General features: G+C 36.1%; 1 protein-coding gene across 1 annotated transcript; it reads left to right on the top strand.

The window, feature by feature from the left end:
* Nucleotides 1-23078, top strand: LOC101163549 (Rac family small GTPase 2). The gene is made up of 7 exons (XM_023959004.1): nt 1-132; nt 7849-7920; nt 11480-11597; nt 11963-12025; nt 18913-19072; nt 20408-20541; nt 22583-23078. Exons 1-6 carry the CDS (start codon nt 98-100, stop codon nt 20536-20538), a joined length of 579 nt encoding a protein of 192 aa, XP_023814772.1. The 5' UTR covers nt 1-97; the 3' UTR covers nt 20539-20541; nt 22583-23078.
* The last annotated feature ends 496 nt before the right edge of the window (nt 23079-23574 follow it).

Genomic DNA, 23574 nt, shown 5'->3' with positions numbered 1-23574 from the left:
CAACCGCTTCCTGTAGTTGCATGCTCATCTGAGCTTTTAACCTTCCTCTTCGTGTCTGTTTCTATCATAGTACAGAGCACAGGCGAAGCGTAACAAGATGCAAGCTATCAAATGCGTGGTCGTTGGAGATGGGTATGTCGTTTTTTTTTGGCAACTTTTCATGTCACAACATCAGCTTGCATACAGAGTTTACCCATTTTAGGTTGGTTTAGCTAAAATCGATTGTAAACTCAGAGTTTATAACTGAAGCCTGTCAGGCACGGAGAGGGGTTAGATCAACTTCCGCTAAGATGAGGCAGTGTGATTTGGTGTTTCGTCAAAAATGTTTCTGTCACGGTATTTTTACCATTAAAGGCTCACTGAGTATCCAGTGTAACATGTAGATTTTTACTGGGGTTTTTGACAGCACTGATATGCAGAGAGTCCTGGATGAGCTGTGCAGGTCACAACATGCAGCAAAATCCTGTCATGGCAAACCATAGCACCCTTTTCTGAGAAGTGCTCAAAACTCAAAAATAGAAAATTAAAAGCTTGAATTACCTACATTACACTCTTAGTAATTACAATATGAAGTGAATTTATACAAAGGTTAAGATATTCTTTTATGTTTAAACATAAAACTTCACTGGTTTGGAATTAGACACTATTTTATCCCCTAAAGGCACAGTAATACGCATTACAACAGCAAATTGGTAAAATGTTAAACTATCTGAGGCGGCAGCACATTGATGCTGTAACGGCATTTCGCTCCGTGTTTAACTTCCTGTTGCATGTCTGATTTTAAAATGAGGCAGAAGGGGGAACAGTTTGTGGGCACACACAAAATTCGATGTTTGGAATAAAAAAATAGGCATAGCAGTTTTGTTTAAGCCATTTCATTCCACATAAGTGGTAGTAAACTATTTAGAAACAGCTTAAAATGTGTAGAAATGTGCCATTTGTGTGGTGTGGGTTAAAGTATAGAAGGAGGAAGTTGTTCATAAGGAAGTTTTCTACCCAGCTCTCTATTGTTCTGTATTGTCTTTCTGAATGTATTTTTAACAGGCTAAAGTAGACATTTCAAGCCAAGGAAACCCTAACCACAGAAGAATCAGATATAATACATGCACAAATTGATAATATATAGTTTACTGCTTTCAATCTGAAGTATGTGTTTAAAAAAAAATCATACGTCACGTGGTGAAAAGTATGGTAGCCCTGAAGTGTAAATTACACCAACAAATCACTCTATGCAAAAACATTTCAAAGATCACAAAAACAATTAAAAAAGCAAAACAAAAATAAAAAAAACAACATTACATTTTAGAAAACAAAATAAAATTCCAGAAACCAAAATGTAAAAAAATATTTTCAGAAAACAAAATTAATTTCCAGAAAACAAAATGAAGTGTTAAAAAATGAAACAATGAGAAATCAGAAATGGTAGATTATGGGACATCACTGAGTAGATAATGATATGCAGTTTTTCTTTCTGAGAAATAACATAAAAAATGTAAAAATCAAAAACAATAAATTAATAAACAACATCACAGATTTTTTTATATTACGCCTTTATACTTTCAAGTAAAAAAATGTGGGATCAAAAAACAATGAATTTCTATGCTATGATATTAGCAGATGTATATTGACAATTTTCTTTCACTAGTTCACTAGCTAGAAAATTTGTATGTATAACTATGACTAAAGGGAGTAAACAGTGGGGCAAAAGAAAAAAAAAAAAAACAAAGATATTTAATCAGCCTCCAAACATCACTTTTTCAGAGTTTATTTATTTATATGTATTTATTTTAACAAGAAAACTATTTCCTAGTAAAAAGTAGTCTATTTGAGTGCATTGCAAGTATACTTAGTCTCTACTAAGACTTTTTATTGGAAGTGACAGCTTGAACACGCAATGCTGAGGGCGGTGTGAACGTAGAATTATACTCAAGTTTATTTAATAAAATATAATTTAGCTGTACTTTTTGGCTTAGGGATGGTGTACATTTAAAACAGTCATTATGAAAAACTATGTGTAACTCTGTTGAAGTTATGGATAACGTATAGGAGCTCAATACCACAATTCTACTGCAACTATTCAGATGAGGCTTTTTATAGATTTAGCCTGAATGGGGAAGGAATTTTAGAATGTATCAAACAAGCAAAAAAGAAACTTTGTAAAATATCAAAAAGCAGAGATGCTCTTAGAGGGTAGGACCAGGGAAACGTTTGAGCACAAAAAGTGGCAAAGCTAAACAAAGCAAATTTAGAATCTTCTAGCATGTTTGCCATACTAAAACCAGGTAATGTAGGAATGTGACATACAGCAGCAGCTGATGGAACAAAAGACTCAAAACAAAGGAACATTTTTGTCAGTAAAGTCTTTCTTTACGCTTAGTTTAGCTGATTCCTCTTTTAACTGAGCCTTCTGAAAAATGTCAGTTCCTTTATGACTCAAGGTACCACAAAACAAACGTGCACCTGCACTTCTATATTTCAAAGAGCATTTGCAGACATTATAAGATGTTTTATTTAAAGTCTCAGCCTCAGTTTGTGCTTTGCATCTTGATACATTTATTCGCACCATGAATATAAAATCAAGCCTTAAATTACCTTGTGATCAGAAGCAATCTGGCCTTCACAAAGATAAAATACATTTTACTCGCACATACTGACAGTTCCTGGTTGGTATGAGTCACTGACAACACTACTAAGCCTTCTAACTGTACTGTTAAAATGATGACTTACTCAAAGACTTCTTTAAGTTCTATGTCATAATTACTCAACAAACTTGTCTTTTTAATATATTGCTTCTTTTTTCTCACAAGTTTATGTTTGTGAGTTAAATAAAAATACACTACATAAAATAATATTATCATAATTATGTTCACAATTTTTAATGCTTTATGATTCATTTTAATTTGTTTATGTGTTTACTAATCATGAGCTGGTGTTATGAACATTAGTTCGAATAAAAAAAGAATTTTCCTGAATGCTTTCTACAAATAATGCTATGCTTTGTTCGCTTTGCTAGTTTTTTTATATGCAAAAATATCAACTTGGACTCCACCATTGCAATATTCTTTATTTTAAAAGGGTTTTCTAAACTGCTTGAGTCTTGTGAATTTTAATCAGGGACACATTTACTCTGATTAGTTTACTCTGACATCTATGGAGTCCTATACTGTTCATAATTAAATAAATAAATATTTAATTAAATAAATAAATATGGCCTCATGCAAATACACAATCAACCAATAAATCTCTCATAAATATATAAAAAGATCATGAAATTGTGAAAAACCTGCACACTAATTTTAAATTAGCCATTATATTATGCAATATATTTCATTTTGCTTTAAAAACCTGTTCATTATTTTAAAACAGCATTTTAAAATATTCATTTTTAATCATGTGGAATATTATTATAATTCTGTCTTTTTTCAGAAGCTCATATTTCAAAATCAATATTTTCCAAAATAGCTTTGTTTTTATTTCATGTTGGTGTTTTTCAGAATGGCTTATTTATTTCATGAAGAGCTTTTTCAGGAGAATGAGTCTATCTGTCAATCAGTGAAAGTGGGCGGGGTCTAAACGATTATTGGCTCATCCATGGAAATCGACTCTTATTCCTCGATACCCGCTTAGCGGTGTACCAGTCAGAGAGATGACATATTTCAGCGATATCCGCGCGGCTTTGCTGACATTATAGATCAAATAGAGACAAACAATCTGTCTGCTGCACCAAACATAGACAACTCTGTTTTTGTAGTTTGAGGGTTTGTGTGGACCAAACCACATAGGAGCTCCGGTCGTCCACGTCTATAAGTCCCCCGTTGAAACACTCCTCATTCTTACGCCATTCACTCATAGCTCACATCGTGCCTCTGCCTCACACTGTGTGTTGGCTCGCGGGAGGCGAGCTGCGCAAAGCGGGACAAGCCTGCTCAGGCCTCCTGAACCTTATATTTTTCTATTTTCACTGAGACAATGATTATAATCAGGTCCTCTGATTTTATTTTTCGCTCCCGGGAATATGTTGAACCTTTCCTGGGATGACGTTTCTGACCGTGGTCGGAAAACGCAGCGGAGATCCAGGATTGATTGAGCAATTCTACAGCCAGGGCTTACTCCATAATCAGGCTCTGTACTTTGGAGGATACCTTTTTTTACTATTACTTTTCCGGGGGACTGGGCAACAGACCCTTAACTTGCGCTTACACATACACTCTCGCGCTGCCTGGGCGCTCTGATTTACACGTAATTTAAAGACGTAGTTGGAGTGACTGCAGGAGCTGAAGCATAGACTCTCTCTGGGATGATCTCATGAACTCAAACATGGAAACATTGTAATCCTGTGAAACTATTCAAAATAAATAAACCTAATCTTTTAACACTCCATGTACATTGTGCATCCATGCATTGTTACTGAGATAAGCACAGGCAACCGCTCCATGTGGCTATAAGGCTAAAAACATTAGCTGGTAGCCCATCCCACACGCTGCATGTTGCGTTCATGGAACTCCAGTTCATAGAAGTTTTGTGGAACTCCAACAACCACCCAGCCTAACTTAGACTACTACTAGATGTTCATGAGAAGATGAAAATTGCAGAACCGACCACAAAATCACCCGAATTATGCACACTCGCCCAAAGCCACTTTTGTCCTCAAATGTAGAACCAAAACTGCCCAATTTCGTGTAACACTGTGGATGTGTTGAGGTGCATACTCCCCCTAGTGTTGAGGAGAGTGCATTGCGCCGTCAAGTTTGGTGACGCATCTTCGATCGATGTAGTCAGGGTGCTGCTGCTCATGTCTGAGTTAAGGAGTAGCCAATCACAAAAGTGTCTCCGCCTTGTCTAGTTTGATTGACAGACAGACACATTCTCCTGAAAAAGCTCATCATGAAATAAATACGCCATTGTGAAAAACAGCAACATGAAATAAAAACAAAGCTACTTTGCAAAATATTGATTTTGAAATCCAAGGTTCTGAAAAAAGGCGTAGAATTATAATAATATTCCACATGATTAAAATGAATATTTTAAAATGCTGTTTTAAAATAATGGTTTTTAAAGCAAAATGAAATATATTGAATGATATAATGGCTAATTTAAAATCTGTTTGCAGGTTTTTCACAATTTCAGGATCTTTTTATATATTTATGAGAGATTTATTGGTTGATTGTGTATTTGCATGAGGTTATATTTATTTATTTAATTAAATATTTATTTATTTAATTATGAACAGTATAGGACTCCATAGACATCAACCACAGGATTCTGACCTTTCATAACAAAACCTGAAGTAAAGCATGTATTCTTTGTTTTTAATACAGTCCTTTTTGAGTTGCCAGGTTTGTCACAAAAACTCTGATTGGAAAAAAATTGTAACGACAGATAATTTAAAAAGTCAACCAACAGAGCAGTGCAGGTTTTTTTAATGACAAAAACGCACAGTCAGAATTTCTGTATAAATCTTTAAATAGCAAAAAAAAAAAAAAGTTTAATAATTGAACAATTAAAATAAGTGAAAAACTGTGGACATACGCAGTAAAATCAAATAAAGCATTAATTTGCTATCAACAATATTAACCAACCTGTCTGTGGGACTATAAATTGCTCCTGAGTAAAAGTCACAGCAGCAAAAAAATGAATTATTAAAAAGAAAAAATCGTATATAAGTTACTCTTGAGTATCAGTTGCACTTTCACATGTTTTATAACAAAATAAAAACAAGAACGCCCATTTCATCTTGAAAGGTAAATCACAATAATGGAATATATAATAATAGGCTGAATACATGCACGCTTTACTACAATAACACAATGATGCTTATTTAGCTTCATGAATCATCAACAAAATGTATATTAGCACAACATATAAACAATTATTACAATAACCATGCTGTAAATAACATGCTAACAAGTCAACTACACTCTTTATATCACTTTAAATAACTAAATCCATTGAATCCCTCATCCTCTGTGTCGCTTTGAAACAATTCGGCCAAGCCTGGCGTAAGGTTGAGCAGTGCTTCTTTTTCTTTTTCTGTATTGCTGTCAGTAGCAAACACTCATACACAAATACGGTAACATCTAGCGGTTGTTGCTGTTTACTAGTTGAAAAATCACAAATACATTCGACCTGCATATGAATCTGACCCCCGGCAAACTATGGAAAGAATAAAAAACATGACTTATATGGTAATAAGGGATGGTCCTGCGTCTTGCTGTAGAGAGGATCTTAAGCAATAAAGTCAACAAGTTTAGGAGAACTTGACCTTTTTAATCAAACTGGTTAACAAGTGACAAATTTCACCATAATATAGAAAAAAGTGTAATCTCACATGAAATTAATTAATTAATTGAGAACCTTCCATTAGGATGTAAGGAGTTTTGTGGTTAAAATGCGAATAATTTCCAGTCTTTCAGAAAGAAACTGCAGTGCTGATTTACCACACACTTTGATGAAAGTTTGCTGATGAGAAATGGCAGTAAATTTGTAGAACACTCTTAACCTCATCATAATAAATTCATATCATCTTTGATAAAAGCATTTCTGAGACCCCCTATCTCATTAGCATGACCCAAACTTACATGTTTTCTACCATGTAGTGCATAATCATTCCACTAGGGGCAGTAGAAGGGATTTCTTTCACTGCTCATTTCAGAATGGCTGCCTCCATGAAATCTCAGAAACACTTTTGGCAGGAAAAGGTTTATGGTGAGAGTAACTCATCTATTGTTATTCATTTTTTAAATGTTTACATGCTCCCTTGTCGATAATTGATTCTTAATATTTCAGTTCCACCAGGTTAAAAATATGTGGATCCAAAATGAGACAGTGGCGTTAATAAGGATCTTTTTTCAGGAACACTCATGTCAAGATTTTTACATCTTAAACCAACATTGTTGTGAGCAAAAACTTACAAGATCCCTCAACATGTCATGACTGAACTGTCAGTCTGCCCCAGGGCAGCTGTGGCCACATCAGTGAGGAACGACTGAGGAGTGAATGAAAAATGCACACACTTTATTTTGTGGATTTAAACAGAGTTATTATGCCGAAGAATATACATTTTCTGTAAAATCTTTTATGCAGTGAGTTTTACATGCTTGCTAACTGTTTGGAAACAGGTTTCCCCACATAAATGCAGCGTCATTGTGTATGTTGAAACTAACAGCTCATTTTGCAGTTACAGTGAGTCGGTTTTTCAGCCTGCTCTCCAAGCAGACTTAAAGACTCAGCTCAATTTTTAACATGTTATTAAAAAATTAGGGGCTGCACGGTGACGCAGTGGTTAGCGCTCTTGCCTCACAGCAAGAAAGTGTGAATGTGAGTATGCATAGGTGTGTGATTTGTGGCACTGCGACAGACTGGCGACCTGTCCAGGATGTCCCCGGCCTTCACCCATGGGTGGCTGGGATAGGCTCCAGCAGCCCCGTGACCCCGAAAGGGACAAAACGGTTAAGAAGATGAATGAATTATAGCAATTAAAACTTGTTTTTATGTCAGAGTCAGTGTTCTTGCAATAAAATGGTTTACGAGTGTGCAGTAAGGTAACCTAAAATGTCGTGCAATTGTAGATGCAGCGTGGATGACCGTTCAGCGGCAGCACAAAACATTAGCAGGTTACAGTTTGACTGTGGCTCATTTAGGTCAGAGAACATGTTGAATCATTTCCTGTGAGGACTAAATTGGAAATTGTGAATGTCTTTTACAGAAGTCAGTGTGCTTCTTCATAGATTGACAAAACTTGATAAAATTGAACAACTGTGGTGTAAACTGCAGACAACAATGATGTGCTGATGCTGTTTTGTTCCTCTCTGATGTGTCTCTATGTGTGTTTTGGTCTGTGCATTTCAGAGCTGTGGGTAAAACATGTCTTCTCATCAGCTACACTACCAATGCTTTCCCTGGGGAGTACATTCCTACTGTGTGAGTATAAGACACAAGTACACATCCACGTACATGTGCAAAGAAGAAAAATGAAAGTTTAGTTAAAGCACAAGTGACTCCAGACATTATTATTTTCAACATAGATGGATATACATGTAGGCTACATATTTTAACACCATTATAGTCCTTGGTACACTGAGAAAAAAAGAAAAAAACTTAAGCACATGCCACATTAGATGTCTGATAGTGTTGTTAGGGCCAAGTTTAGACTTGCTGCCACATGCAGGGGAAGGAAAACACAAAACGTCTTGAAGTCACGCCTGTTCAGAATTTAAATGATGGAAAACAAAAGGCAGGATTCTTACTGAATTACAACCTATTTAACCTTTGTTTTGATCCAACTGCAAACGTACTCTTCAAGCGTTGTTATAGATTAAATATAGTTTGGCATTTCAATACTTTGACTAAACTTTATTTGATACTTGAATCTCTATAAACATGGTTTTGAATCTTTGCAAGATATTTCATTACTTTTAAGTTATTTTAACTTATCTTTGCTCTTCACCTTTCCAAACTTTTTTCAAAATCATCACAGTCACGAATTTTTGTCTCATCAAGAGCTAGGATCTAGATTTATGGAAAATCTAAGGAAAATGAGTCAAAATCAGTTTGCTTTATACTTGGGACAACTGAAAAACTTGATTTAACACTCAAAAATACGGAGTCCATGTCCTGACATTAAAAAATTAAAATATGTCTCGTTCCCACAGATTAATTTCTTGTTCCCACAAATTAATATCTTGCGAAGCTGACTATTTCCGCGCGGTACCACGTAATAATTAGTTTGCTTTTTGTGAGAAAAGCGATCCAAATTGGAAAAAAATAACAAGAATTAAGGACTAAAAACTGGTTACTATTTATTTGTTTTGTAAGTGACCTTGGTATAAGCGGGTTAATGGCCTTTGGAGAATGCATTATAACTTTTTGAACCGTCCTCTGCCATCAGGCTTCCACGCCGTGCGTTAAAAAGTGATTATGCATACTTCGTCTGCCATTAACCCTTACGTAGCCTCCTAACCTTAAAGCGACTGCTAAAGAGTATGTTAATAAAAGACAAGTCCTGAATATTATTATTCGTATTCGATCCTAAACTACAATATCAGCTGGCTATCTGTCTACCGGCCAGCCACCTGCCCAAATGCCGCCATGACAAGCAAAAGAGCTCCACGGCAGAGCTAGTAGGAGCTATGTCCGGTGAATCGTATGGCAAAGCCGCAAGCCTAGGTATCATAAATCTTATGATATTTTTCTTATATTCATTGAGACAGTAATAAATTGATAATTCTTGTTTTTCTTTTACCTTTCTTGAATGAATGTGGGTCACAGAGACACGGAAGTTACTGCTGAAAGCGGCTTTTGCTCATTTCGTTCACACAAATTAATCATTTAGAGGGAACGAAATAGCATTTCGAGGGAACGTAATGTTATCTTGTGTGAACGGAATATTATTTTGTACGAACAAGATATTAATTTGTGGGAACAAGACATTAATCTCTGGGAACGAGACATATTTTATTTTTTAATGTCAGGCAGGGGCTCCGTACAAAAACACTCAAATTAAATTAAGGAGGTAATAAAGGAGGTTATATTTTTTCAGTAAAGGTTGACAGGTTAGACACTAGCATTCATTGTCATTAATTTGGAAGCAGAAATTTTGATTTATGTTTTAAGAATAAGTGCTAGTTGTAGATTTTATGAAAATGTATTAGGATGGGCCAACTTGTACAAAGATTGTATTCTCATTTTGTTCACAATAGATCACAATAGTATTGAGTAATTTCTGCTTATTACACTAGTTATTGTTTTTTTTTTGTCACTGTTTTCAGTTAGATAGAATTTCAAAAAATACAAATACAAAACATTTATTTCGAACTAGCAAAATATGTTAGGCTGCATAGCATTATATTAAAAGTAATTACATGTCACTGTTTGCTTTTTTCTACTTAAAACTTCCTTTTTTAATGCCTGTGTAAAACTCCTTTTTTTCGATTTTGATATCTTAAGATTTCTTAAGGAAAAATGATTTGCTGCATGGAAAGATAATTTTTCTAATTTCTAGTGATTTTAGTAGGATTTGTGTTCTTTTTGCATAACCCTTTTTGCAGTGGCACAATTGAAAGAATCAAATATCAGATTTTAACCTTAAGAAAAGCACAAAACCACAATAAAAATATTTTATCTGCATGACTGGAATTGTTTTGACTACAGTTCTGTTTTTTGTTGTTATTTTCAGCAAATATAAATATTTTTAAGAATATATAATGTTTCTCTTAGGTTAAAATAGACTGCTTAAAGACGTTTTTAAATACAGCATGGTTATGAAAACAGCTGTGAGAACAAATGCTAAACTTGAGTTTAGCACTGAATCTCCACAAGACATTTTAAATATTCAATCTATTTAAAAATTCAAAGCAATTAAAAAGTAATTAAATAAATGGATGTAAAGGACTCAACAAGATTATTTGATTTATATTTCTTATTTCAAGAAAAAAACTTAATAAGACTTATTTTGAACAAAATTGCTTGTTTTCAGTGTTTGTGTATATTTCTTGCATTCCTGAACAATTACATTGAAAACGTTTAAGTTTGGACCTAAGTGAAAAAAAGACTCAATAAGTTGCCAAACTTAGTCCAAAGCCCTTTTCAGACTTTGCATGTAGTTATTTATCATTATACTTCCGTTTTAGTTAAAAAAAAAAAAAATATATATATATATATATATATATATATATATATATATATATATATATATATATATATATATATATATATATATATATAATTTTTTTAAACTTTAAAAAGCAGTTGTAAAAGTGTTTAGGTGACACTGAAGTAAGTCTGAAATCTTAATAAGTCTACACAAATCTGAGTGTATATTTTCTAAATAGATGCTGTGATGCCTTCTTAAGACACCAAACAGTATATTGTTCTCAACTAAAATAATATTTTGGGCCTCAGTTTGATTGATCAGTTTGATGATTAATCAAACTGATAAATCAAAATCACTGAATTTTCCCTAACAGCATCAAAGGTTATTTCTTAATTCTATGTACTTTAGGGGCTCGGAGGTAAAGAAAGAAACACAAATTTTAGTTTTCGCATTCATTTTATACATGAGCTTCAAAACTTTGGTTATTTATTTTGACCACAAGAGGGCAGTGTTAGTTAATTGTAGATTGTGAAGATGTTCCCGTTTTCAGTGAAAACATGCAGGAAAAAGCTGATAACTTGTGAAACCTAACATTGTTCCATAAATTGTCGATTTTAACATGATTGAGTGTTTAAATGTTTTTTAAGTTTTGTGATAAATGAGTAATAAAATAATTGACTTTCTTATGCCCTACAATGCATACTTATGCATACAATTTTAATTATCTTGTTTTCTGCAACATGAGGTGTCTTTTATCAAATCCCAAAGGACCAATGACTCATAGTGGGGCTTTTTGTTGCAATGACAATCTGTTATCACTAATGAATAAACCATTTAATTATTCAAACAACCACCTGACTTATTGCTGATCTTCTGTGCTTCTGACAGCTTTGACAACTACTCAGCTAATGTGATGGTGGACAGCAAGCCTGTAAACCTGGGCCTGTGGGATACAGCAGGACAGGAAGATTATGACAGGCTCCGCCCATTGTCCTACCCACAGACGGTACACTTTCATTCCACACATGCACATATGCACATTTTTCATAAGGAAGCACTGTTCTTTTTGTCCCTGGCTGTTGAATCTGAACCAATCTGTGAAAGAGACATTTTGTTCCTAGTCTCCAGAGGACAGTTAAAAAAAAAAGTTCACAATTGTTTAAAAAAGAAAACTTTTTAAATATAGTTATTAACAAGAAAATAACTTTTTAGGTTTACTGCTTTTACTTTTATCCAAGTATTTTAGTTTAACCTAAAAATTAAAGAAGTGAATTTAAAGGTTTTTTTTATTTTTGTTTTCTGCCTATCACAACAAATTTGGCTCAAAAATATTTGCAGCAGCTACTCAGATCTCTCTGTCTCTCCATGCAGGATGTTTTCCTGATCTGTTTCTCTCTGGTGAGCCCTGCCTCTTATGAAAATGTCAGAGCTAAGGTGAGTCTCAAGTAGCCCCCCCTTTTTTTTTGTAAAACCTTGACTTCATCCACCTGATCATGGATGAAACAAAAATAATTAAGGACAAAAGTGTTTCAACCAGGAGGGTGTGTCCAAAATAAAAATAAAAAATTGTGTTGAAATAGAATAATACACAGAAATAACTAAGGATCTCTTAAAACACTTTTATTTTCTATCTAATTTATAGACCAATTGACTGAATGTTCACTATGTTAAAACAAAGTGTCTGTCATTATTCTACAATAGAACATTTTGCATATTTTAATTTAAAAAGTGTTACATTCAGGATGTTTCAACTAAAGATTAGTCAATCTATCACATTAAAACGTTATTAAGTTATTGTGTCTTATATGAAGTGAAAAAATGTATTACTTAACTACAAATTAGGCCAATTCAGGGCATACTTGAAGTAGATCCATATTTAGTCTTTACTAAAATTGAGGCAGTATACTTGAAGTTTATTTTTTTTACACCATCTAAGCTTAAACTGTTCCAGTTTAGTCTGAAGAAGTACAGTCAGGACTGTAAATATTTGGACAGAGACACATTCTTTCTCATTTTGTCTCTGTATATTACCACAGTGAATTTTAAATAAAACAACTCAGATGCCATTGAAGTGTAGACTTTAAGCTTTCATTCCATTGGTTGAACATAAAGATTGCATAAAAGTGTGAAAAACTAAAGCATTTTTTAAACACAATCCCTTCATTTCATGGGCTCGTAAGTAATTGGACAAATAAAATAACTGAAAACAAAATGGTCATTACTAATATTTGGTTGAAAACCCTTTGTTGGCAATGACAGCCTGAAGTATTGAACTCATGGACATCACCAGATGCTGGGTTTTCTGCAGCGGCTTTCAGTTGCTGTTTGTTTGTGGGCCTTTCTGTCTGAAGTTTAGTCTCCAACAAGTGAAATGCATGCTCAATTGGGTTAAGATCAGGTGACTGACTTGGCCATTCAAGAATATTCCACTTCTTTGCTTTAATAAACTCCTGAGTTGCTTTGGCTGTTTGTTTTGGGTCCTTGTCCATCTGTATTATAAAAACGCCGCCCAATCAGTTTGGCTGCATTCACCTGGATCTGCGCAGACAGTATGTCTCTGAACACCTCAGAGTTAATTCGGCTGCTGTGATCCATAGAAAAGACAATGATCCTACATTTGTGTACTCATACAGACCTATAAGCCCTTTAAATGTTGATACTAAAATTCTGGCAAAAATTTTAAGTAAGAGATTAGAGTCAGTGCTACCTACACTTATCCATGCCGATCAAAATGGTTTAGTTAAAAATAGACAGCTATCTAAAAACCTTTGTTGTCTCTTTAATATCATCTTTACAAGAGGTGAAAAGCCCACACCTGAATTACTCATCTCATTGGATGCGGAGAAGGCCTTTGATAGGGTGGAGTGGTCTTACCTCTTCTTTGCCCTTTCAAAATGTGGTTTTGGAGACAGTTTCATCTCCTGGTTTAAATTATTATATGCTTTTCTGGTCGCCTCTATTCAAATGAATGGCTACAGATCAGAGTACTTTCCACTTGCCAGGTCCACAAGACAGGGCTGCCCATTATCCCCTTTACCTTTTCCTATTGCAATTGAGCCACTTGCAATCTCTTTACGCACTTTAGAGGACTATACAGGCATTGTAAGAGCTAAATGAGAACATAAAGTTTCACTTTATGCTGACGATCTGCTGTTATACATCTCAAATCCTAGCATTTCTTTTCCAAGCATAATGAGAAAACTAGCATTCTTTGGCTATAAGATAAATATAAATAAAAGTATAATTTTTCCAATTAATGACACCCGGGTCAATAGATCTGGAATTCCCTTCATGATTTCATACCAATTTGCATATTTGGGAGTTACAGTTACCTCATCGGTAAAAAAACTTTACAACCAAAATTTCGCCAAACTAGCAGAACAAACCACAAGTGACCTTGAGAGATGGTCTTTTCTTCCACTCTCTCTTGCCGATCGTGTGGGGGTGATTAAAATGACAGTGCTGCCCACATGTTTTTTATGTTTCAATCTATTCCTCTCCACCTAAGCAATTGTTTCTTCAAAAAACTAGACAAGAGAATACTGGAATTCATTTGGAATAAGAAAGTCTCTTGGATTAAACGGTAGTTTCTACAAAGACCAAAATCCTCAGGAGGAATGGGCTTACCAAATTTTCAGCTTTATTATTGGGCTTGTAAACTTAAAAATATCTCATTTTGGATCACAGAGAAATTTCCAAACTGGATGGAGATAGTACAGAACCATTGCAACCCTTCTTCCCCTAAGGCATTTTTTTTTTGCAGACATAACTACAATATCACTAAAAAAGATTAAGGATTTGGTTGTATCTCATACAGTCAAAATATGGAAACAGATTGTGCATCATTTTGGTCTCCAGGCAAATCCATTGTCAGGCCCTATTGTTAAAAAACATTTGTTTTCTCCTTCAATGAAAAATGTTAATTTTGCTGACTGGTATGATCGTGGACTGCGTGTTTTCAAAGATCTTTATATTGATGGTTTGTTTTCATCATTTGATCTAGTAGTTGAAAGACAAATATAACTTGCCTAATACTCACTAAAGTTTTTGTTAGGCACAACTCTCCAAATTACCCACAACTCCCAGAGGAATCTGTTACCGATTCATTATTCTTGAAAGACCCTGCGACTAGAGGAGGAATCTCACATTTGCATAATAAACTGAGCCACCTCAATGGCCACAGCACTTTGCAGCACTTGAGGGAGCTCAGAAGAAATATTTCAGAAGAGCAATGGGATCTAGCTTTAGGCTCCACACACACAACCTCAATCTGTGCCAGGCATGGTTTGATTCAGTCTAAGATAATACACAGGCTCCACGGTACAAGGCTCAGACTGAGTAAGATATTCCCTGTCGTATACTGTGAGCCTGTCCACAGTATACGCTGTGGACAGGCTCCAGCATCTTTGTCGCACATGTTTTGGGGTTGCTCTAAGCTGTCAAACTTTTGGTCTGATGTTTCTCTGACACTAGCTGCGTTTACATGGACAAAAGTAATCAGAAAGAATGCCTGATTGGAAGAAAAATGCGTCATGTAAACACGCCGTTCGGAATACTCTACCCCAATCAGACTTGTTGGGATCACAATTTCTTTCCGATCAAGATAGGTGGGTTATGCCGATTGTTTATCTGATCGAGTTGCATGTAAACAGTTCATTCCGATCGTGTGTCACTACTGCTCTGGTTTTACGTCACGCATAGAAGGTGCGGTGCTTAAGAGAAAGCTTTGGAGCGCGAGTGAACCGTGCCTGTGAGCAGAGCATCCAGAGTTATAGCTTTGTGTTTGCAGGCAGGGCGGTGGTGCTTTGGTGCATGTGCACTCCAAGGGGGAGGCTTCCGACCCGCCGCTCTGGGTTAGCGGCTGCCGGACTCAGGAGAACCTTGTGTCCGAGCAGAGCTTGGGCAGCCAGCTCACACAGCGGCTTTCGGGTGGTGTGTGAGCTTTTCAAACAAAGCAAAAAGGCTGCTCAGTCCTTAGAAAGCGTTCAAACAATCACGTGGATTTGTGTTTCCAGTCGTGTCCCGACAAAATAAAGGCTGATGTTTATTCCCACATATTTATGTCCAGCCAAGATGCAGATTGCGGCATTTCCCACATGGACTTTATGTTCGTCAAAAGCTAAATGTTGTTAGCCCGTGTTAGCCTTCTCCTAACCCTTCTTCCTGCTCCTTTCTTCCACAAAAAAAAAAGCACTGACCACACGGATTAAAATTGAAGTGATGAGGGAACAGGCGCTTCATGACATTAATAAAAGCACATTAAGAAGATCATCTCGTATATTACCGAGCAGCTGCATAAATGTATATGGCAGCTCACTTTGTTTACAGTGGGACTCATTTCTTCTTCAGGTATTTTCAACACTATTGCGCATGCCCAAATGATTTATTCCGACCGATAGTGTGACTATGTGAACATTCGTTCTAATTGGAAAAAGTTTTTCTAGGCCCATGTACACGGTTGAATTTTAATCCGACCACTGATCCGATCAAGATATTTTGCACATGTAACCTGTAATGTAACATGTAACATGTAATTATTTTTTTTGTCTTTTTTATTTCATATCTACATTATTCATTTTTTTCTTTCTTGTAATTTGTTAGTGTTGTCTGTTTTGAAAATATGTTAAAAACCCAATAAAAGGAAAAACATTTTTTTTTTAAACCCTTATAAATAAATTAAAATAAGAGGGAAATGTAAAACTACTTTACTCAAAAAACTGCAGTCACTTGCCTCATTTTACATAATGAGGCAAGAGAGCTTATTTTCCATTAATATTGTATTTTTATTTTTGTTGTAGTGCTTGTCAGATTTGAATGTCTGCCGTTTGATTTGCATCCCTTTCCTCATTCGGGAGTGCACTACTGTTCTGCGCCAATCTTTCGCTGTCAAGCTAACTTATGCTGTGAGTGCACATCCTGCTCTTGACTACAGAAATGATTATTTATCGTCATCTTTTTAATGGACAATAAATCCAACGCCGTCAACCACATTCCTAGGGATGAGAATGTCCGCAGCCCCATCAGTAAATGGGAAGTGACGAGGCGGACGGAGTGGTGAGAGTGTGGAAAGTCCAAAGGCCCAAAAAGCTTTTCTGGTTCTTCTAATGAGATTCCTCTTTAAAATGAATCGTAGTGGAGTGTCAAGGCCATTAAAGCACTCTCTCTGTTGAGGAAATATTCAGATACATGTAAAACCAAATTTATTAGTGAACTCTCATCTTAATATTTGATTGAAACAAATGTATCTGTTCAGCCAAATGAAATAACCAAAAACCAATGACTATTATTTTGTATTAATGTATGAAATCATTACAAAAAATGTAATACAGTCTTGTCATTTTGATGATTAAAGCCTATAGATGAGAAGGAAGGGGGGAAAAAAGGGAAAGGGAAAAAAAAAGACTTCATTGGGCTGCTTCTGTCCTGTGTCACGTCGTCAATAAACACTAGTGTCCCAGTGCCACTAGCAGCCATGCACGTCCAGGCCAACACACTGCCTCCACAGTGTTTTACTGATGATGTAGTGTGCTTTGGATCATGAGCTTCTCCACGCCTTCTCCATACTTTTCTCTTGCCATCATTCTGGTAGAGGTTGATTCTGGTTTATTCTATCCAAAGAATGTTTTTCCAGAACTGTGCTGGCTTTTTTAGATGCTTTTTAGCAAAGTCCAATCCAGCCTTCCTATTCTTGAGGCTTATGAGTGGTTTGCATCTTGCAGTGTACCCTCTAAATCTTCTTTCATGCAGTCTTCTTTTTATGCTAGACTTAGATATTGATACGTCTATCTCCTGGAGAGTGTTGTTCACTTGGTTGGCTGTTGTGAACGGGTTCCTCTTCACAGTGGAAATGATTCTGCCATCATCCACCACTATTGTTTTCTGTGGATGTCCAGGTCTTTTTGCGTTTCTGAGTTCACCAGTGCTTTCTTTCTTTCTCAGGATGTACCACACTGTTGATTTTGCCACTCCTAATACTGTAGCAATTTCTGTTTTCTCAGCTTAATGATGGCTCCTTTCACCTGCATGGAGAGCTCCTTTGACCGCATGTTGTCAGCAAAATCTTCAAAATGCAAGCACGAGTCCTCTAATCAACTTCAGGCCTTTTATCTGCTTCACTCATAATGACATAACAAGGGAATTGGCCACACCTGCCCATGCAATAGCATGGAAGTCATCTGTCCAATTACTTACAATCCCATGAAATGAAAGGATTTTTATGCAATCTTTTTGTTCAACCCATGGAATAAAAGCTGAAAGTCTGCACTGCAATGGCATCTGAGTTGTTTTATGTAAAATTCACTGTGGTAATGTACAGAAACAAAATGAGAAAGAACGTGTCTCTGTCCAAATATTTATGGTCCTGACTATATTTAGATAGTATACTTCCCACTCGTAGATGGTCTTTTGCATATTTGCTATTCTCATTTTTTAGTGTACTGAATAAAATGAAGTGCAAGTGTGTTACTTTTTGCTAGGAGTTGCATTCGCCCCACCCTATGATGGGTTGCAATAATCCCCATAATCCAGCACAGAACTAATCTGGAACAGAAATTGGATTAATTTAAAATTAAGCAAATATACTTGTATAGGTTTAGAGTTTTTTTTTATCTCTAATCAGATTGAATCTCGGTAAATTACTTTACACATTTCCTGAAATTGAGACACAAAGAGGTTGTGCACTGTTTAAAGTAGCCACACAACATGAATTATTGACCTTTGACCATTGTTTAAACTCTCAATTTAAATTAAATTTGTGTCTCCCTTTTGATTCTTTTTTCATGATGGTCAAGACAACTTTTTTTTGCTTTTTTCCGTTTGGTACAGGATCATTATCTACATTTCATTGGAAAAGTAAAATCCACATATTTCCGGAAAGAATTAAACAAAAAGAGCAGGAGTAGAAGTTCATGTGTAAGAAAAAAAAGCTAGTGGTTAAAGAATAAAGCTTATCTCAGATTTTTTTCAGTAGCTAAATCTATAGTTATTTAACCTTTGTTTTTCTCCCTTGGCTTCTGATAAACTAAATAACATCCTACCATCTTTTCAAATATGACTTCTGGTATTTTAAATATACTGTAAAATACATTGAAAGTTATTTATTTAGCTAAGAGAATTAAATGCAGAAAATCTACAAACTGTTAGCCAGGAAAAATCTGGAAAAGGAGAGGAAGTCCAAATAGTTAAAAAAATTCAAACACATTTACTTTCAGTCTTTAACGTTTAAGCACGCCATTACCAGACTTACATTTAGTTGTAAATAAAAAATAAAGAAAAATTAGGAAAATGTTCCATGTTTGTTTTTTCATGTCCTTAATTTGCAGTGGTACCCAGAGGTTCGCCACCACTGCCCTTCCACACCAATCATCCTGGTGGGCACCAAGCTGGATCTGAGGGATGAGAAAGATACGATTGAGAAGCTAAAGGAAAAAAAACTGGCACCAATCACCTATCCACAAGGCTTAGCTCTGGCTAAGGAGATTGGTCAGTTATACTCAATATTGTTTCAGCTCTGTTTTTTTTTTTAAATAAATATTTGTGATCTGATCTGTGATTTAATATGTTTACATGTATAACACTCAACCCTGTAACTAAAAATGTGCTTTTTGAAGAAAAATATAAAGCTTTTAATATATACGTATTTGATGTTTTATGGGACAAATTCATGTTGATTTAGATTTTACTTTGGAGCTTAAAAAAATGAATTAAAGCCTGAGTGGTGTTGTATGCAAGCAATAGCCACCCCCTCCTGATCTGCCCTCATTGGCTTTAGTGGCTGCTACACACCCCTCACTCTACCCTTCTGCCACTGCTACTTTAAACCCCACTTTTTTCAAAATGGCAGCCAGGTAGTGACGAACAGGTCTAAAAATAATTTTGAAGAATTGCCAAAAATAAATGTTTGGATTTCCTTGGCAACAGAGGGTTTTGTTAATCACGCCCACATTCCATTGTATGTCATATAATTTCGTTCCGCTTGAGCCAAGGATTCATGTATTATTTTTTGTGATAATGTTCCAGTAAAAACTGTGTGAGCAACAGGCGAACACCACTTTTGTGAGTTTGCCACACTTACACTGTCCAAAATCTACAACTTCTAAATCCAACCTTTTTTTTACCCAAGTAGCTTCCCAGTAATGCTCAAAAAGTTAAAAGGCGATAGATTAAATTCTATTGGAGGAGTTTAAAATTGTAGGTTTGTTTAAAAATTCAAGATTGTAGCTGCTTCTCATGGTCAAAGAAACTTTGGTGGTGGTCGTTGGTGTGTGACATTTTGTAAAGATCACCCAAACAAAGCTTGTCCTTTCCCATACATGTGCAAAAATATGAAAATCACCAAAGTTCAAACTTCGGCATGTAGTAGCCATCAAGCCGTAGAACCTGTGTCCATACTATGATAAAAACTTTGTTTGGATATGGCTGACATGTTGGTTTTGTTTCATTACTGAATGTTCAATTTCTTTTTTTTTTGGCCCCTTATTAGATTTTGGCCCAATTCTTTATTTGTTTATTTTTTACAATTTCACCTGCTGTGATTTCATCATTTTTGAGGGAGGGGTCATTCACTGTGTCAAAAATGCATTTTACCAGGTACTAAATATGTGCAAATTGTAGTGAGTTTTTTAGTATGTGTGTGTGTGGGAGGGGGGGGGGGGGTGACATTTTTTGCTTAAAGGCGCAGTAACAAAAAAGAATTGCTAAAACAATCAAATGTACTTATTTTGGTTTTTCTATGTTTTACCTGTTTTTGTCTTGTTTATTCTAAGAGAATTTGTTACAATTTTCTGAGGTTTACTGTGTGTTTGCATATGGACACAGATGCAGTGAAGTACCTGGAGTGCTCAGCACTGACCCAGCGTGGCCTGAAGACTGTGTTTGATGAAGCCATCAGGGCTGTGCTTTGCCCTCAGCCGGCCAAAGTAAAGAAGGCAAATTGCTTAATGCTGTAAATGGTAAGTGCAACATTATCCCTGAGAGGCAGGAGGAGAAATAAAAGGTGGAGAAATAAAACACATGCATTGACTGTGAGAGATGACTAGTGATATTTTAATGATTCAGGTTGAGAGGTTACAGGCTAGAAATAGTTGGGGTCACCTCCGTGTCTGGGCTCTGAAACTCAGTACCTTGAGAGGGGTTGGAGTTAACCCTGGTGGATGAGAGAGTCATGTCCCTTTGTCTTCAGGTGGGGGAAGGGTCTCTGACTGTGGAGCTGTTCCCAGTACATGATGGACTCCGGCAGTTCTGTTCATAGTTTTTATGGACAGAATTTATAGGCGCAGCCATGGGCCGGAGGGGGTCTGGTTTGGGAACCACAGGATTTCCTCTCTGCTCTTTGCTCTGCTCTTTGATGTTGTCCTGCTGGCTTCACAGAGCCGGGACCTCCAGCATGCATTGGGGTGGTTTGCGGCTGGGATGAGTCATGATTGCTAAATCTTTGATTTCTATCTTCATTCCAGTACTCACATATGGTCATGAGCTATGGGTAATGACTGAAAGAGCAAGGTTCCGAATACAAGCAGCTGAGATGAGCTTCCTCCGTAGGTTGGCTGGGCGCTCTCTTAAAGATAGGGTGAGAAGGTTTTTCACCCGCAAAGAGTAAAGCTGCTTCTCCTCCACATTGAGAGGAGCCAGTTCAGGTCGCTCGGGCATCTAGTCCGAAAGCCTCTTGGATGCCTCCCCGGGGAGGTGCTCCGGGAATTTCCCACTGGGTGTGGGCCCCGGGGGAGACCCAGGACATCCTGGACTGGAGAGACTGTGTGTCTTGGCTGGCCTGGGAATGCCTCTGGGTCCCCCCAAGAGGAACTGGTAGAAGGGGCCGGGGTGAGGGTAGTCTGGGAATCTTTGTTTAGACTGCGATGTCCTGGATGAGCGGAAGAAGATGGATGGATGGATGTTAAACATACATTCTTGAACGCATGTTTATCCCATGGCATTCACACTGGACAAGCAGGGAGGAATTTCTTCTTTTGCTATTGTTTTCTATCGCATGTCGGCCACCTACAGTTGGAAAAGGCTTAGTGTGAAATGTCAAAACGGTGCAAATCTTGTGAATCTTTCTTCAGGCTTTCTTTCACAGCTCTATTCCTGTATGTGAAAGACTTGTGCCCGGACAATTGAGCAATTAATAATTTCTCCTCCATGATAAGTTTTCAAACAGTTGGCACTTATGTGAATCACTGCCAAATCCGAGTCCCTGATTGGTCAAAGTTGGACCTGGGTTAACTTTTAATGCATGTTCAATAGCCGTACATTTGTTTGAAGAGCCAGTGGGGGAGTAAGAACATTTCATATGGACGGTTGGGAGAAGAACAGAAGACTTTAAATTAAGTTTTTTTTTTTTTTCATTTGTGATGTGCTGTTCACATTTGCCACTCTTCGAAACAGTTTTACAATTGTTATCGTTATTAAGTTAATAGAGCAGTTGTAATTATATTTTTTATTTTTTTGGCTGATGTTTATAAGTGCTTAAAAAGCTTGAATTTGTGATTTTTTTAAATCTTATCAAAATGATACTAATATTGACTCAGAAATTGGAGAGTTATTGGGGGAGTCCATTTTTTCTTTTTTTTTGCCTCTCCTTGCCTCCTTGTAGCTCCGCCCCTGCATAGAGCCCAAAAATGGTCAGAGAAAATTGCATAACCACGCATGAACATAAAGGTTTTAAACGCCGGAGCCTTAAACACATATTTTATGGGTTTACATAGAGTTTTTATTGGAAGTGGTGGCTTGAATGTGCATTGCCGAGGGCAGTGTGAACATAGCTTAACATAAACACCTTGACGTCTATTGATGCAAAAATGCAGCAAACCACTTTAGCTGCAAAATAACTTTCACTTAGCATCTATTTGAAAGCAAAAAATATAAGTGAAATTTATTTTAATATAAATTTATAATAAATTTATTTTCTCCTAGCTGAAAATAAATGCAGGCTTTAAGGAGTTAGTGGGCCTTATGGATCTCTGTTCTAACCTGCTTTTATGGTCTTCTTTTTAGATTCATTCGGTACCAAAGAGGAGTGAGAAGAGGACTGTGGATGTTGAGTTTAAATGACATGTAACTCTTTTATAACATCTCTACTAGAAGGTTTCAATAGGAGTCCACTTGTTAAAATATTATGCCTTTGCTTTCTTATTTACTTTAAAACTTTATTAATTTGCTTTGAATGGTCTGCTATGAGTGAGCATTGAAAAATGATGTCAAAAATTAGAAAGTTTCTGTTATATCTGTTGGTTTGCAAAAGAACGGGAGCAAAAGTAACAGACCAGAAAAAAATTGATTTATAAAGAAAAGCATTGTGAAATACAATTTCTGGCACATTAAATCAGTGTTTTAATTAATTTATGTTATGCTGAATTATGCTGAACAAGGAAAAGAAAATCAAATTATTTGCTACATGAGAGAATGCAACAAAATCCTGCTTAAAATGCAAAAAATATTATTATTTGTGGGAATGTTGAAATAAAATACTGTATACTATAACATAAAAATATCCATGATCACTTGGTGCTCTTTCTTAAAGCAACCCTACCTTTTTCCTTTTGTTTTATGACTCCATCAGGAAAGAGTGAGCTCAGTCCTTCTGAGGTAATGCTAAAGTAACATATTGCTGTTTTAACCCCTTCTACTAGCATGATCAATCTTACTTGGCTTTTCCCAAAGGCCAAACCATTATGGCAATGATATCAGTCAGACTAATATGCACAGATTATTGGTGGCCATCTGATTAATGGTGGAACTGGAGGCATTGCTACGTTTCTGTTGGGAGTTTTAGTGTCCAGTTTTTTTTTTTTTTTTTGTATTGCCAGTATAAATCAGTATTAGTGGTTTTAAAAACTCACAGTAATGTCAATTCTAGTGAAAATTATCATTAAAGCATGTACTCCTGTAGATGCACCCCTCAAGGATTAGAAAAAATGAAATACTTTAAGTAATTTTCAGGATTGCCTCATTAGAAGGCATCACTGGAATTTAATAGGGAATAAGAC

The sequence above is a fragment of the Oryzias latipes genome, chromosome 1 (genome assembly GCF_002234675.1).
Source record: "Oryzias latipes chromosome 1, ASM223467v1".
Classification (NCBI taxonomy): Eukaryota; Metazoa; Chordata; class Actinopteri; order Beloniformes; family Adrianichthyidae; genus Oryzias; species Oryzias latipes.
This window is presented reverse-complemented; position numbering and strand designations above follow the sequence as displayed.

Bases quoted from the DNA above. Each gene is read 5' to 3' on its own strand.
- LOC101163549 (XM_023959004.1), top strand. From the start codon at position 98: ATGCAAGCTATCAAATGCGTGGTCGTTGGAGATGG. The intron at 11,598-11,962 runs GTACACTTTCAT...CTCTCCATGCAG, and splicing joins CATTGTCCTACCCACAGACG to GATGTTTTCCTGATCTGTTT. The intron at 12,026-18,912 runs GTGAGTCTCAAG...CTTAATTTGCAG, and splicing joins ATGAAAATGTCAGAGCTAAG to TGGTACCCAGAGGTTCGCCA.